The following is a 14,962-nucleotide window of genomic DNA, read 5'->3' as shown; positions in this document are numbered from 1 at the left end:
TATCACTTTCTTGTAGGATTAAATGCTTGTTAATTGATTGATTGATTTTAGTCTAATCCAAAGTGACCCTTTGATAGTAATGATAGATGTGTTTTGCTCTTTGCCCTTCCAGCTCTCCTACCTCCAAAGTAGCTTAACAAACATTTTTTCATTTGATTCTGATTACGGTCTTCATTAGGTTGACTTGGATTCTTGTTCCAACTCTGCCTCTAACTCACTGTGTGACCCTTAGCAATTCACTCCACCTCCTTTGGCTCTAGTTTCCTGAATTCTTTCTTTCTTTCTTCCTTCTTCCTTCTTCTTCTTCTTCTTCTTCCTTCTTCCTTCTTCCTCCTTTTCTTCTTCTTCTTCCTTCTTCTTCCTCCTCCTCCTCCTCCTCTTCCCCCTCCTCCTCCACCTTCTCTTCCTCCTCCTCCTAAGAATTCCTTTAAATTCCAACACTTTAGTTGATATTCTGTTTGTGTTCTGGAAGAACTCTATGAGCGCTAGTGTTCTATATTCTAACAGTCTAGGTTGCAAGTTCCCTCCTAATGACTTACTCTAACAATTATTTTCTGGAATGATAAATACAAAGTTTTGTGGGTAAAAGACAAGGTTTTGTCTTCATTCCAATATTGTGCTATGGCTAGCTTAGGGCTCAGTAGGGGCTTTATGAATGTCCGTTGAATGACTTATTAAAGGAAAGAAAGCAGTCCTGTGTGACGTGGCTCTGAGGTTGTGAGATCAGTGTTTAGTGACTGATTGCTTTATGAGAATGCTTGACTTCATTATTTTTGTCATCTGAGTGTAGAGGATAGGAGAGTTGTGTCAAGGAACATACAAGTTTTTCCACTCACCTGCTACCACAGAGGACAAAATAAAGAGACCTATTGACAATCCCCAGTGTTTTTTATTCATTGTTTCCAACAAATGTTGTATAAAGTCTGTTGCAATCACTTAAATATTGATTGCTATGATGTTTTGCTCCCAATAGGTGTTTTTTTTAACATAAATATCTATATTATATGAAGGAATAGAATTAAACCTGTGATTTCACTGTTATAAGAAACTCTTGGATGCAGAAATTTCTTCTTAATAAGTCAGGCTGACACCTTCTCTGCCAAATGGCTTCAGAGTTGCCTAGAGCAGGGCTTCTTAAACTTTTTCCACTCTAGATCCCTCTTCAAGTTGCAGCAGCATTTGTTGGCATTTTGTGGCATGAGGGCATGTGCAGTGCAAAGCGTGCATGCTTTGTGTTCAGAACCAAGGCTGCAATGAAATTGCACAATGCCCTGAGGGCAAATGCTGCTAGAAACACCTTGGATTCATTGTGTTTGATTTTGAATTAATTTTTGATCCTTGAGTTTTCAGAAACCTTTTACTGTTGCCAAATTTTTCACCACTCCATATGGGGTCTCTACCCACAGTTTAAGAAGCACTGGCCTAGGGTGACCACCAGCGTGTTTCAGAATTGTGACTTGAACTCAAGTCTTATCTTCTGAGTCCAGCTCTGTGTCCACTATGCCATGCCGACTCTAATAAATTCTAATATATAGGCAAATTTTCAAAAAAAGGGGGAAAAGTTAATGTGACATCAGATTTGTCCACAGGACCTTTATTTTAAGGTGATCCCAAACTTTGTAGTGATCTTTAACCAACTAGTCAATGCATCAATCAACAAATATTGAGTAATATAGTTCATATGTGAGGCAATACAGCCTTAGATAAAGAGTTAGCCTGGGTTTGAATTAAGAAAAACTGGGTTCAAGATCTGATGAGGTCCCTTCTAGTTCTAGCATTCTGTGTTCTAAGGTCCTTTTCAATTCTTAACAATTTATGGTTCAAAAGAGCTAAGTGATCCTCCCCACCTACAAGAAAGAAAAGTTAAAAAAGCAAAGAAAAGTTTTACGCATTCATATTTGGGCATTAAAAGGTATCATGATGATGTGAAAGCTTTGGATTATATATTGTTTGGGATACTATCCAAGATATGAGTGCCTTGCCTTTGTTCAAGCTTGAAAACAAAATGCCTTGCTTAGTTGCACTATTTCACTGGGACCTGACTCCTATATATACAGCATCCTTGAGTATCATTGTGTTCTGCAGCTGCTCATGAGCCATATATAACACTATTTGACAGAGCAGATAGGATTTGGGCTTGGGAGAGGAGGTAAGACACTGGAAAGGCTAAGGAACATCTCTATGAATGACACACAGCAATCAGAAAAAATAATGGGATGAATGCTCTAAGTGTAACGATCATTATTTTTTTTTCCAGTGAGTGGATAGTTATGAAACAAAGAACAACAAAAATCATTTGGGGAGCTAGTTGGTAGTGTGTCTATGGAATGAGTTGGGTGGATGGTGGTGTCTGAGTTTTCAGGTCTTTCTTGTTTTACTTGTAGAGGAGGTGGAGGTGGTAGGACAAAGAAGACAGGGTGTTGGGGAGCTGGGGTGGAGGAGGCAGAGGAATATATCTATAGCTAAATCAATCCAGTCAGTGTGTTCTGACCTAGATTCAAGGCCTCTGATCACTCTGTGTAATAAACTGTATAAATTCAGAGGCCCAAAGAAAGGAAGATCAAATTTCAAATGAGAGGTCCAGTTGTGTAAGTTTGGCCAAATCCCAGTGCACAGATTAGATGGGGAGAGAGAGAGAGACAGAGAGAGATAGAGAGACACACAGAGACTCACAAAGAGAGAGAAATAGACAGAGAGACAGAGACAGAGAGAGGGATAGAGAGAGAGAAACAGAGAAAGACAGAGACAGAGAGAGAGAACAAACCTGAAGGACGAAGGTTTTGAAAGGCCAATAAGAGGAGGAAGGCTGAGACTGGGGGCAGTCTTGTGTTAAGTGTTGAATGTTCATGAGTGTGTATGCACCTTATTCTTATTCTCCCTGTTTTCCTTCACTCCTCCAGTTTTAAGCAGAAAATGAACAGTTTGTTATGAAATGTGAAGTACTGTGTGTTTAGAAAATCTTTTTTTTAATTTGAATTTATTTTCCTCATTCCTTCTTCACAAAAACATACTCTGACTCTGGAGCCTGGCTTAAGCAGGGCTGTTATAATAGAGGAGGAAACTAACCTTTGGAAACCCAGGCTTTTGAGGCTTTTGTTCCTGAAACTGTTCCACCACTGGCTTTGCTTCTTCAGGCTTGAGTCCATTTCCTGGGCTCTTTCATGAGTCTTCCAGGGACTGGGGCAGCAGGCCTGCATGCTGTCCATGACAGGGACACAGGGTGACCTTGTACTGTTTATAAAACTTGGGATTTACTTCCAACAAAGGAGGACCTCAGGCCCCTTGCCAGAATGAATTGCTTACACTCCCTCCCAAGCGTGAGGAGAGTAAAAGGCTTATTCTCTCAGGTGGGAGTGATATAAAATGGTCCCTAGGAGACAGCAGATCATGATGAAGGACTTTACTCATGGTTTCCTTGAGTTATCATGGGCTTGTCCAACTCTGTAATTTTATTGGTTATTACCTCTGCCCTTACCTTCTTTATCTACTTAAAAATCTTCTCCTGCCTATTTGCAGAATATAGTGGATGCTCATTTTATGGAATAATAAATGAAATCAGTAGCCAAGCCTCCTTCCTCTTCCCTGTACCACCTCAATCTTAGTATTCTCTCTTCCATCCCTTCAAAATTTTCAAGGAAGTTTCCCCTTTCTTTGATCCACTTTCCGTTTCCTTCTCCATATCTCCTTCAACTCCTCCATTTCTTATACTAGACTTTTTACTTTACTTTTCTTGGAGTGAGAGCACATTTATACTCCAAATAAGATACTGCAAACTGTATACATTCTTTAAGAAATGATAGTAATACCAGGTGTGATGGTTTAGGCCTGTAATTCTTGCTGCTGGGGAGGCTGAGGTGGGTGGCTCACTCAAGGGTGGAAATTCTGAGTTGTAGTGGGGTTTAAAGAATACTGGACATCTACACTAAGTCAAGCACCAATACATTGAGCCTCTAGTCATAGGGGGACCACAAGACTGATTTAGGAGGGAAAGCCAAATCAGGTCCAAAAGACAGCGTATGTCAAAAGTTTTCATCCCAAGCATTAGTGGGATCCAGTCCATGAGTGGCCAATGGACTCCCAACTTGGCATAACTAAGGAGATTCAGCGCCCCCCCCCAACTGCCAAACAAACAGATAATGTTATAACTTACATCATAGCTTCTAGACTTTAGAGTCATAACTCTAGACTCTAGAGCTAGAAGATACCTTAGCTTAGAGTTGCAATTTGTTCTATATTTTAATTATTATTTTGTGTTTATTTTGTTCCATCATTTTTCAGTCATGTCCAACTTTTTGTGACCCAGTTTAGGGTTTTCTTAGCAAAGATGCTGGAGTGGTTTGCTACTTCCTTCTTCAGCTTATTTTACATATGAGGAATCCGAGGCAAACAGGGTTAAGTGACTTGCCCAGGGTCACACAGCTGGTAAGTATCTGAGGCCAAATTTGAACTCAGGAAGATGAGTCTTCCTGACTCTTGACCCAGCACTCTATACACTGTGGCTCCTGAATGCCCCATTTTTTCATGACCATTCTATAATTATATGGAATTGTATATGTGTAAAGTTCTTTGTTAATATTGAGATTCTCTATACATATTAATGGGGTTTTTATTGTTACTGGAAATACCTGGGTATTTTGAGAACCCCTGATTATATAAGTATGCATTCATCTATAGGCACTGCATTGTGTGATGTGTTAAACATTGCTTCAATAATCAGAGAAATACCTCAAACCCAGTTCTCAGAGTTTGCTTAGGTTCTTGCAAGTAATTTAAAAATCATTACTCACTGAATAAAGCTGTTCTAGGTCACATGAATAGTTCACCAATTAGCCAAAAGGTCAGGGAATGCCCTCTCAAGTATTCACACTAGAGACAGTGAAAAGCATGAAGGAGAAACCTACAGATGCATTTGTTCAAAGGACCATACCTTTAGGTCAAAAGGGGCCTTAGATAACTCTAATCGAACTCCCTTTCACTATCAAGTAGGAGAGTGAGGCCCAAGAGGTTAAGTAACCTACCCAGGGGTGCAAAATACCAGAGATGCAGTTTTAACATAGTTAACTTGTTATTCCTATTAATTCTATTTCATGAGCCAATTCCTAGACTCTATTAACAATGGTAAAGGCCAATATCCCTTCCTAACATTGAGATCATTTTATCTCGTTCCTATAAATTTTCAGGTCACCTGCCTCTATAGAATAACCTTTTGTTTTCTTTCATTTTCTGTTGAGCATTTTGTGAAAAAAAAAATATGTATGTGTGTATATATATATATATATATATATATATATATATATATATATATATTTTTCCCTCCTGAATGATTCTGAATATTTTATAATAATACCATGTGGTGGTGCTACTACTACTACTACTACTACTACTACATCTACAGGGTATAATTGCAGAAAATAGTCCACCATGCAAATTCAAACAGTGATTCAGTGGCAGATCTGGAAGTTCAAACCTTGCCAGCCCCTTGATTTCTGGCCCCTCTCTCTACTAACTAGACAACACCCCTTGTCATTCTTTGTTATAAATGGTTTAAATATATTTGGATTGCCAATGGGAGGGCTGTTTCTGATCAAATAAAGATTTGACTCAAAATCTTGGCTTAAGTTGGAATGTAAACCCATTTTAAAACCCACACCAAAAATTGATTAGTTCTTCATTGATAGTTTAACCTGGTGGGGGGAGGGGAGAGAGGGCTTTCCTCAGGAAAATTTCAGACAAAATAATTCTGTTTCCCTTTAAATCCTGTTTCTCCTCCAACTTTCCCTTCTGCCTCCCTTCCTCCTCCTTACTATTGGCCATTTCTTATTCATAGAAGTAGAATTGTACTTCTCTCTCTCCTTCTCTGCCTGTCTCTCCCTCTCGTTCCATCTCTCCTTATTTCTGTCTCTCCCCTCCCCCCCACCAATGAGCATATATTTGGAGTGTTATTCGTTTCTCCTAGCCTAAATCATTTTATTCCAAAGATTTTTTAAAACAATATTATAATAAGAACTTGATAGACTTCTAAAATTGGCTATCTTTTTAATACAGAATAGAAACAGATAGTAACTCACATCTCTTTGACACTTTAAGATTCATGAAATGCTTCCCTCACAATGAGGTATATAATGCAAGTATAATGATCCCCAATGTACAGATGAGGAAAATGAGCCTCAGAGAGGTTGAGCGTTAACCAGGCTCGCCAAGCCTGTATTTCTCAGTCAGAACTCAAACTCAGGTCTAATGACTTCAGGCCTAATGTTCTTTTCATTTTAAATTTTCAAGAAATATACATTATGTACTTCCTGTGTTAACAGCATTGTGCTAAATTCTCAGAATACTGATACTAGTAGAAAGAAAGACAGCCTCTGTCCTCAAGGAACTTATATGCTAATAGAGAAAGACTACACAGAAAAGGGGTGGGAGGAGAGATAAAGCTGCCAGGTGTTGTGGAGGAAGTCCCGGAGGAATCCGGAGTACAATTTGGAAAGAAATGAAGATACTAGTGCCCTGAGCCTCCTTAAAATGAAGGCTGTGGGCAGAACCAGGCTTTCGGCTAGACTTTGAAGACTCTGGAGGAGAGAGTGAGGCTGGCCACTTTGCACAGCTCTGTCTCACTTAAATCCTATTTCAGGCAAGTCAAGACATCACTGCATCGGTCCTTTTCCAGGATGAAAAACAAACAACAGAGGGAGACACTGAAGGTGCAGAGGGTACTTCTAATGAGTGAATTCCAGGAATAGAGTGAAATTCCAGGGTGAAGAGGTTTCTGGGGAACTATAGAGATATCCCAAGAGAGTTAGTAGTCCAGTGGTTCCTAAAGGTGGAAAGCATGTGTTCTCAGTGTCATGAATTGTAAATAAAAGAATGCCAGAGTTAGAAAAGCCTTCAGAGGTCAGATGATCCAGCCCTCTAGTAAGTATAGGAATTCCTTTTTATCCGTGAACTGGTAGGACTGAGGAGACAAGCACTGAAAAGGCTTGGATGTGTCATAGGATTCAGAGCTGAAAGGGACCTTAGAGGTCACCTCCTACTTATATAAGGAAACTGATGCTCACATTATTTCATAAAAGCTTCACATATAATTATATATATATATATATATATATACATGTGTGTATATATGGATATGTACATACAAGCATGTGTACATACACATGTCTCCCATTGATAGAATGTAAGCTCTTCAGGGACTGATATGGCATGTCTTTCTATCTACCCTCCAGCACCTAGCGCAGTGCCTGGAACATAGTGTTATGCACTGAAATACCTGTTGAATTTCAAACTCACTTATGGCCAAAGCCACACAGGTAGTAAATAGAATCTGAATTCAAACTCAGATCATCCAAATTCAGTGTTCTTTTCTATTCCCCCACAATATCAAGTTGCCTATAATGTAGATAGAGGGTTAGCTTCACCTAGCCACTTTTTCCAACAAAGTTGCAACCCCTACTTGAGCCACTGACAAGCCCTCACTGTATAAAGAAGGCAATTAGCATGGGAGATGGGATAGATTTGGGAATGTGGCCAGCTGTGAGGGCAGTCTCTTGATTAACCTTTTGGTAACACCAGAGCCCAGAGAGGGAATGCAACTTTCCCAGGGGTTCCCAGAATATATTGACTAGGCTGGAGAATTGAACCCAGGTGTTTTGGCCAACTGCATATTGAGAAGTGCTGGATGGTAGGGAAGTAATTCAGGGGAGCCGACTGGAAAGCAGTAGCTTGCACAGCAGATCTATTTACATTGAAAACATTTGGTTATTATTATTATTTTCCTGTCTTACTTGCTTACAAAATGTCAACGGTTGCATTGTTTGGTTTTACTACCTCTCATGTTGACTATAGAATTACAACCTCTTAGAGATCTCTACATGGTATAATTCAGAGGCTACAAGGAATTGTGGAAAGGGTCTCAAGGCTTTTTCCTGGGGTTTCAAAGGACCAAGCCAGTGTAAATCAGGAAATTTCAGTGGAAATCAAAATAGTTCATTATCTTTTACTTAATACATGTTGCCTTCCCTTTCAAGGGTGTGTAACATCATATCTCACTACAATAATCATTTGAAATACGAGAATAAACTTGTCATTTCAAGTTGGGTTTTTTTGGGGGAGGGGTGAGTTGATTTTAGGGTTTGTTTGTTTGCTTGGTTCCTTAATTCTGGGTTTTTAGCACTCTGAATCAAGTGTTCAGAAGACATAGTTCTGCCACCAACTCAATATGCATTTTGGACAAGTTACTTTCTAGTCTTCAGAAAAGTCTTAAAATCATAAGGCTTAGAGCTGGAAGGGACCTTAGACATCAGTTAATCCGACCTTTTCATTTTTCAGAAGAGAAAACTAAATCTAAAAGAGGGAAGATAAATTTCTGAGGCTCAACCACATTGAAGAGTTGGGATTTAAACCCTAAATAACTCCAAATCCAATGTTCTTTTCATTATGTCTCCAGGAGATCTTTAAATCCCTTTTCAAACCTCACATTCTGTATCCTGTTCATATCTGACCTCAGACACTTACTGGCTGTGTGACCCTGGGCAAGTCATTTAACCCCATTTCCCTCAGTTTTCCCATCTGTAAAATGAGCTGGAAAAGAAAATGGCAAACCACTCCAGTATCTTTGCCAAGAAGCCCCACCTCTCCCAAATGTGGTCAAGGAGAGTCAGACACAACAGAAAAACAACTGAATAGTAAAACAAATGGTCTGGGTTCTCTTCCAGTTCTAACTTTCTGAGTTCTTTAACCTGTCATTCTGTGGTCTATACTCTAACATTATTTGTTCATAGAAATACCCCCTGTGGAAGACTGATCCTTTTCAGGTACCTACTTTGGAACATACCAAAGACCTACTCTTCCTTCACAGAATCATGGCATCCTAGATTGTTAGAGCAACCTCTACAACTGCAGTTATCTAATGTTTAGATGCAGCCAGAGGAATATCCAACAACACCATTCAGAATCAGGACACAAGAAGTTGTGAGGCAGCAAGGCGCGTAGCGAGTGGAGCTTTGGACTGGGACTCAAGAATTGGCTTCAGATCTCACTTTAGATATTGAACAGCTGTCTAGTTGGGCCAGACTCTTCCCCTCTCTAATCCTCAGTTTTCTTATCTGTAAAATGGGAGGGCCAGATGATCTCTGAGGTTCCTTTCAGCAGCAAATATACAACCTCATGATCCTATGATTTACCAGATGCTCTTATGTGCCTAGCCCTGTTCTAGAAGGGGCCTTGGAAGATGCAAATACAGAATCAAAGTTGAAGCATCAGAAAACAGAGCTTGTGATTTTACTGGAGAAAGAGAACTAACATCATGAGGAAATGGTATGGTACAGAATGCAATCAAGTCCTAAATTGTGGACCAGATGATAAATTCTATGGGAATCCACAGGAGATACAGATGTTTGCATATTATTTTGGTCAGTCAAGCCCTCATGGAAAAGACGGAACTTGATCTGGGTTTTAAGGAATATACAGGGTCTAGATTATCAGAGAGGGGGAAGGCATCAAGGTATAGTGTCCAGTCAAAGGTTTAGTGGCAAAAATGAGTATGGGATGTTTATGGACCATTGAAAATACTGCCTAGAAAGGACTATAGGTAGAAGGTACTGATGAGTAGGAGATAACAGCTGTATAGAACCATAATAACAACAATAATGATAACAATGTCCAACATTTAAATAACACTTTGAGATTTACAAAGTTCTTTATAAATATGATCTCATTTTATCCTCACAACAACCCTGGGAGGTAGGTGCTAATATTATCTCCATTATACTTTAAAGGTTTCAACATTCTTTCCATGTATTATCTTATTTGGTCATCATGATTATCTTGTAAAATAAGTACCAGAGGTCTTATTATCCCAAGTTTATAGATGAGGAAACTGAAACTGAAGGGGTAAGTGATTTGTCCAGGGTTGTACAGCTAAGGAAGTTTCTGAGGGATGATCTGAACCCAGGCCTTTCTTGAACCCAAATCCAGCACTCTCACCCCTATAGTGGTCTCATGTTTCAAAGCTAATTTAAGGCTCAGTTCTGGAATGTTCTATGTATTTGACTGAGCATTTGTATTCATTTCAATATTGCCACTATAAAAGCATCTTCACCAGTGCATCCAGATGGTGAAGGATAAACACTCATTCTTTTCGCAGGATGTTTAGCCATAGAAAGGTATCCCTGAAGTTATCTACTTTTTGGCCACGAGGCAAGATTGGACGTGCATCCTCCAGGAAAAATAACTATTTTATAAGCTAATCAGTTTGGAGCCAGAAGGAACCTTGAAAACCATTTAGCCCAATGGCATTATTTTTACAGATGGAGAAAGTAAGACCCAGGGAGGAGAAATGACTTGCTCCAGATCAAACAGGAACTGAACCTTCATCCTCTGATTCCAAAACTGCCCTTCACTCATTTCACCATGATACCTCCCTAGGCAAGATGTTGCAACATCTATCACTAAGTAACTCTTGTAATCAGAGAATTCTAATTTAGGTCTCACTTGAATATTTACCACATTCATCTTAACTCTTGTCCTTCATCATGCCAAGCAATAGTTATCAGGGACAAGATTTAACAATATCATTGTGGGAGGACAAAGAGACCCCAAAGCTTGTGCCTGGCACAGGCGTCTGTCGGTCTGTCGTCCTTTTGATGAACCTTTTCCTTATTGGTTGATGGAGGACGGGAGAAAGATATGCCAGATGGAAGGTATACATAAAAAGATGCTCATTTTTTCACAGAATAATAACAATATCAACAACTCATAAGAATAACAACAATAACCACAACTTGTAGTTTCTATACTTTGAGATATATGGTGCTTTCCTCACTACAATATAGTAGTAAAGTAGGTGCTATTATCAATCCCATAGTATACACGAGTAATCTGAGACTGAGGAGGGTTAAAGTCACCTTCCCAGCATCCCAGCTAAATAAATGTTGGGGCTAGGATTTGATTCCAGGTCCAGCATTTTTTTTCATATTTTTTTATTCATATATTAGGGTGCCTCGATATTCTTACTTGTTTGGATAGAGAAGATTCCAGAACAATTAAGACCTAGATAACAGAAAGAACTCTGTTTCTGAACAGGAACTTTACATAGCATTTAGTCCAACCTTATTTGACATATGGGAAAACTTAACTGGGCAGCTAGGTGATGCAGTAGATAGAGTGCTGGGTCTGAAGTCAGGAAGACTCATCTTTGTGAGTTCAAATCCTGCTTTAGGCACTTACTAGCTGTGTGACCCTGGACAAGTCACTTAATCCTGTTCACCTCAGTTTCCTTATCTGTAAAGTGATCTGAAGAAGGAAATGGCAAACCACTCCAGTATCTTTGCCAAGAAAACTCCAGATGAGGTCACAAAGAATCAGACATGCCTGAAACAACTGCATAATAACATTTGACATATGGGAAAACAAGGTCCAGAGATACAAAGTGAGGTGACCATGCTAGTTGTATATTTGTTTGTCCAGTACTAAAATCTTTCTTTCCTGCCTCCAGGTCTATGGTGTGTGTGTGTGTGTGTGTGTGTGTGTGTGTGTTGATCTTGTTTTAGCCCGAGGGAGATTCTGTCTCTGAGCATGGCACCAAGGAGTAACATTTTTGGGAAAGCACAGTTATTCTATATGCTACTAACCAAAAAAGGCTTAGAAATATACCTCGAATATCCCTTTTTTCCTCTTAAGAGTTTGCTACAGATCAATCACCCCTGAATTTATCTACACCCTTCTTGAATCTATTTACATTCACTGCCTGTATAAACTCTAGGGATAATGAGTTCCTCATGTTTATTACATACATACTGTATGAAGTGGTATTTCCTTTTATTTGCCCTAAAATGACTTCCTTTCAGTTTCAAGAGGACATCTTAGTTCTAGGGTTCCCAGATTTGGATCCATGTTTATGCTCCCCATGCCCTTCAATCTGTTTTTTACTTTGATCATATCTTTCCTCAGCTTTCAATTTTCCAGTGGCTTGAGACTAGTTGTCCACTTATAGAAGTATACTAATGGCCCCCATTTCTTGTTTCCTTGACAGCTGTGTCCACTTCTCCTGTGAAGCCACTGACTGCCAAGAACTGAATGTTGAGAATGCATCTCTGAACTGCTCCAGCAATGAACGGTACAATGGAGCCCAGTGTACCATCAGTTGCAAGATGGGTTACATTTTGCAAATTCACCGAGATGATGACCTCATCAAGAGTCAGGTTAGTTGAGTAGCCCCTTCCAACAACCCATGGTCTAGGAAAACCAGTGGTCTGAGAAGAGGCTTGAGGTGAGAGGGGAGCAGAAGAATTAATCAATCAGCATTTTTTTATGTACCTACTATGCATAAAATCAGGTACTTCACTAGAAATTAGAATCTCCTGACTCCCTCCCCAACCCAGCTGTGACCATGTTTTGCAGAGTGATTTCAGACCAGTAGGGTGATTCATATGCCATTGCTGACTCCACACAAAATCCAATTGGATTCCAGGGGTTTGACACTGCTGTCATTTTTTTTTTTGGTGCTATTATGATCACATAAATGAATTTGATTCACAATATCATAGAATCATTAATTTAGAACTGACCTTAGAGGTCCTACAGGCCAACTTATTCATTATTCACATGAGACAGTTGAAGACTAGAGAGCTTAAGCGAGTTGCCTGAGGTCACACAGCTAGTCAGTGGATGCACTTTGATTTACTCGCTCAGCTTTCTTTTCCACTGTAGCATATTGATTTTCCTCTAAGTTTCAGGACAGATAGAATTGTGGGATTTAGAGCTGGCAGGTACCTAGACATCATCCAGTTCAACCTCTTCATTTTACAGATGAAGAAACTAAGGTTAAAAAGATTGAAGCAAGTCACCCAGAGAATAAGGGGCAGAGCCAGAATTCTAAACCAGGTCCTAGGACTTTCCAATCCAATACTCACTCCACTGCCGGATGTTGCTCTTCTCTGCACTATGTTGCATTCCTGTAAATTGGGAAAAGGACGAGGAGGCATGTTGCAGATTGGAGCTTAGTGGTGATTTGTCTATGTTTATACCTCCCACCCTCCCACTTCATTCAGTCCCACCTAGTTACATGCCAAAACCAGGGATAACAAGGCATTGCATTGAAAGACCTGTTCTTTTGGTTCGGTATGGTATTCCAGCCTCATCCATTCAATATACAGTAGAGTGAGAACAGATTGAACTATATATTTCCAAACAGAGTGCCAAGTATTCACATTCATACTGCATTTTTCATGAGATCTCTTAGGCAGGGTGGAAGAGAAACACATAAAGGTTTTCAACAAGATTGAAGGACAACTTCAGAACCTAATAGAGAGGGCTTTGCCATCTTGATGGCATCTGCATTGAGAGTGTGGCTTCAACTCAATACTGTTCAAGAAAACATAGACCAGCAACTGTGAATTATTAGGCCAGGAAATACCTATAATGGCTTCATTTTTTTCCCCACTCAAAACATATGAAATTGCTCTCCCCCAAAATAAGGGGAGGGTTTTTTTAGGGGGTGAGACTTGAGGAGAGAGACATTTCAACACCCTCAGAAGCATTTTCAAGAGGAAGAGTCTTTGTAGGCCTGGCTTCATGTGTAAATTGAATTGAGACGAGAGGGCTTAAGTTTCTTAATATCATGGTGGCATTAATGATTCCAAAGGCAGGGCAGCCTAGCAACTCCCTAAACATGGTTTGGGCACTGAGGCAGAGCACTTGGTTCTGATTTCTACTTTTACAAGGAGAATCATTGCATAACCATGAGCCAGTTTCTACCTGCATAGGAGTTGCTTCACTGAAAAATGGGCAGAGTATAGTCCCTAACCTCTTGGTCTACTTCAAAGAGAAGTTTTGGAGGCAAGTGAATATATAGAGAGGTGGCATATAGATGGTATCAACATGAAGTGCCATTGATTTTAGAAACCTGTCCAATTCTGCATCAGCAATATTCTGTGTCTGAAAGGGTTCTTTGCGAGAAACACAGGTGAGGTGGTCAGTTGCTCAAAGTCAAGCTCAGATGCTTTGCGCCTCAGTCTATGGTTCCTCCTTTCCTTTACACTAGAGGCGGGGCTCAGATTTGGGTTATTACTCATGCCCTAATGCTGACATTTGTTATCTCCATCTCATTTCTTCCTCTTTTCCTAGCCTTCCAATTCCAATTTATCTTCTAGCTGAAGATGTTTGGAAATAAAATGGGACAACATAGGTTGGTAATCAGTACCAGCTGGGGGCCTAATGATGCCAGTTTTTGTAAAAGGGCTCTGCATGGAACTGGAAATATGTTCCTGATCACCAAATGGAAGAAGCCTTAGGGGAATTGGGGAATGAAGGCAGCCTGACAGAGGCAGCATCTGCTTTGGCAGAGGGGAGGAATCACAAAAGACCATCTCCCAGAGCACGCAAGTTAAGATGCCAGGCCAAAGAGTCTTTCTTTATGAATCTGGGGTGGCCTATTCTGTTTGATTCAGTGTGAAGACAGAAACAAGTCAAAGGGCTATTTGAAAGAACTGGGGATATGTAAGCCTGGAGAAGTAAGGAGTCAAAGGTCAAAGAATAGGATCAAAGAATTTAGAACTAATACTTCAAAGCCAAGAGATACTTCAAGCCAAAGATTTTCTAATCATTTTTGTTTCACTGACCCCTTTGGCAATCTGGTGACACTTAAAGATTCCATTTAAGAAAAATATTTTTAAATGCAAAAAATAAAATTCATAGTATTACAAAGGAAATCAATTATGTTTTAATAGTTATCAAAATTAAAAAAAAATCACAGAGTCCAGGTTAAGTTCTCCTAATTAAACCAGAACACTTATTTTACAGCTGAGAAAACTGTCCCAGAGAGATGAAGTGACCTGTAAGTAAGGTGACAAGCAGAGGTGGTTAAATGGCAGATCTGGGGTTCAAATTTAACTTATAACTCCAAGTTCAGTACTATAAAGCCAAGCACAAGCAGCTCTACAGAGGACTGCTACTGTGAATGGCTTTAAGG

General features: G+C 39.7%; 1 protein-coding gene across 1 annotated transcript in view; it reads left to right on the top strand.

The window, feature by feature from the left end:
* PAPPA (pappalysin 1) overlaps window positions 1–14,962 on the top strand; it is a 306,500-nt gene that overhangs the window by 216,780 nt on the left and 74,758 nt on the right. Inside the window, exon 14 of the mRNA XM_069073822.1 lies at window positions 12,026–12,194. Within this exon, the coding sequence (XP_068929923.1) occupies window positions 12,026–12,194 (169 nt within the window). The remainder of the gene's footprint in view (window positions 1–12,025; window positions 12,195–14,962) is intronic.

The sequence above is a fragment of the Petaurus breviceps genome, unplaced genomic scaffold, assembly GCF_028583685.1.
Source record: "Petaurus breviceps papuanus isolate PSGF00001 unplaced genomic scaffold, PetGlider_PUasm1.0 90879, whole genome shotgun sequence".
In the NCBI taxonomy this organism is placed as follows: domain Eukaryota; kingdom Metazoa; phylum Chordata; class Mammalia; order Diprotodontia; family Petauridae; genus Petaurus; species Petaurus breviceps.
This window is presented reverse-complemented; position numbering and strand designations above follow the sequence as displayed.